General features: G+C 35.4%; 1 protein-coding gene across 1 annotated transcript in view; it reads right to left on the bottom strand.

Moving 5' to 3' along the window:
- NAEGRDRAFT_49592 (uncharacterized protein) overlaps positions 1 to 1,848 on the bottom strand; it is a gene marked incomplete at both ends in the record, with an annotated part of 3,237 nt that extends 1,389 nt beyond the window's left edge. The window contains one exon of the mRNA XM_002676388.1: positions 15 to 1,848. Coding sequence (XP_002676434.1) covers positions 15 to 1,848 — 1,834 coding nt within the window. The remainder of the gene's footprint in view (positions 1 to 14) is intronic.
- Between the last annotated feature and the right edge of the window lie 54 nt (positions 1,849 to 1,902).

A 1,902-nucleotide genomic window follows, 5' to 3' on the forward strand; every position in this document is an offset into this window, starting at 1 on the left:
TTGTAAATTCTTACCTCCATCACCACTATCATTATCACCTCCACAAGTGTAAGAGTTAGAAACAGATTCTCTCATGAGACTCATAATGACATTTTCCTTCTTGATATATTGACTTGGATCCTCACCAAGTTTCATATCACATGAAAAGTTGAGAGCCAAAAACAAAGGAATGTACATTTTAAGATCGAGTGGAACATTGCTCGAGTCCATTAAACAGAACATTTCCACAAATCTCGATGCAATAGAAGTAATTTGAAGGAAGAATGGAAGTGGTGAAATGTGATCCTTCAACTTTTCAGCAAGCACCTTATCGTATGGTGTTTGAACAAATGAAGGATTATTATCATTTCTATAGGTGGCAATGTGAATCTCCTCAATGCTGTCCAAGGTTGGGATTGGGAATTTCTCCTTGAGGAATTTTTCATCGATTGGCTTGGTATTGGCCTCTTCAGCTTGTTTGAGACGAGTTTCTAATTCTTTCAATTTGGCTTCACCGAGTCTTGTCTTTTGTTCCTCAATTCTCTTAGTATTTTCATCGGCCATATCCTTGGCTTTTTGAGCAGAAGGAGTAGCTCTCAAGACAACATTCTCAGTGGAGAGAATGTACTTTTCAATCAAGTCCTTCCAGAATTGTTCGTCCTTCTTGGCCAACTCTTCGGAAATGAGATCAACATCGAGAACTTGTCTACAATCTTGATTATCAGTGCTGTACAAAAAGTCCTCAATCAAGACACTAGAGAAGGTTTCATGAGGAGAGGTTTCATATGAACGCAAGCTATCCAATCTGTCTCTATTAATGACCAACTTGAAATATTCGAGGTCAATCTTTACATTTCTCATAAAATCATAAAACTTTTCCACAATGGTATCATATCTATCTGGTTCAACATTAATAAAACAAATCTTGTGGGTATTTTCAAAGGTTCTATCAACAGAAGCATAGACATCTCCACACCAAACATCTCCACTCTCATTCTCTATAAATTCCTTTCTAATTGGAGCAATATCACCACTAGTGAGTGCACTCCAAACAATATCCAATGCATAGGATGTTGCAAAATCCTTCCAAGGTGTTGCTCTCCAACCAATGGTAACATAAAATCCAGAATCTTCCTCATCCGATGGATAAACAATGTCTTTAGAGATTGATGAAGTCAACTTTGGAAGTGATTGCTTCCAAATATTCAAATCCAATTGTGGATTAATAGTTGGTTCTCGGTTCAATACTTTTTGTTCAATAGAATCATTAACAGAGTCAATCAATTCTTCAACAGAAGTGTTACCCACAACAATAACATTGAAATTTTGTGGACAATAGTATTCCTTGTGGAATTGCCTAACTTTTTCAATGGTCAATTCTCTCAAATTTGAAACTCTTCCACCAAAATTATATTGATATCCTTCACTCTTATCAAACATTAATTCATTAAATACCATATAAATTAATTCATCAGGTGCATTCTCTCTTCCGAGCATTTCATTATATACAACACCACTATTCTGACCAGATCCATCAATGTGATGAATTTCAGTGATGAAAGCATTATCACTCAATGTAGGATATAAAATATGATCCAAATAAACTGGTAATAATCTGTAAAATCCTTCCTTTCCTGCTGTTGTCAATTCATAGGTTGTATTAGTATTTTGAGTATATGCATTTGTACCTTGAGCAAAGCATCTATTTGCAACCTTATCCAAGATACCCTTGTATGGATATTCTTCACTTCCCATGAAAATTAAATGTTCCAAAACATGAGGAATACCATCATGATCGGCAGGTCTTGTTCTCACTGTTAAATAGGCCTTCATAATTGGTGATTGAATTTTGGCCAATGTAATCAACATGCCCGTCTTGATGGATCTATACTTGTAAATGGTACCATAATTTAAATAATCGAA

This window comes from Naegleria gruberi (assembly GCF_000004985.1).
Source record: "Naegleria gruberi genomic scaffold NAEGRscaffold_28, whole genome shotgun sequence".
NCBI lineage: Eukaryota > Heterolobosea > Eutetramitea > Acrasida > Naegleriidae > Naegleria > Naegleria gruberi.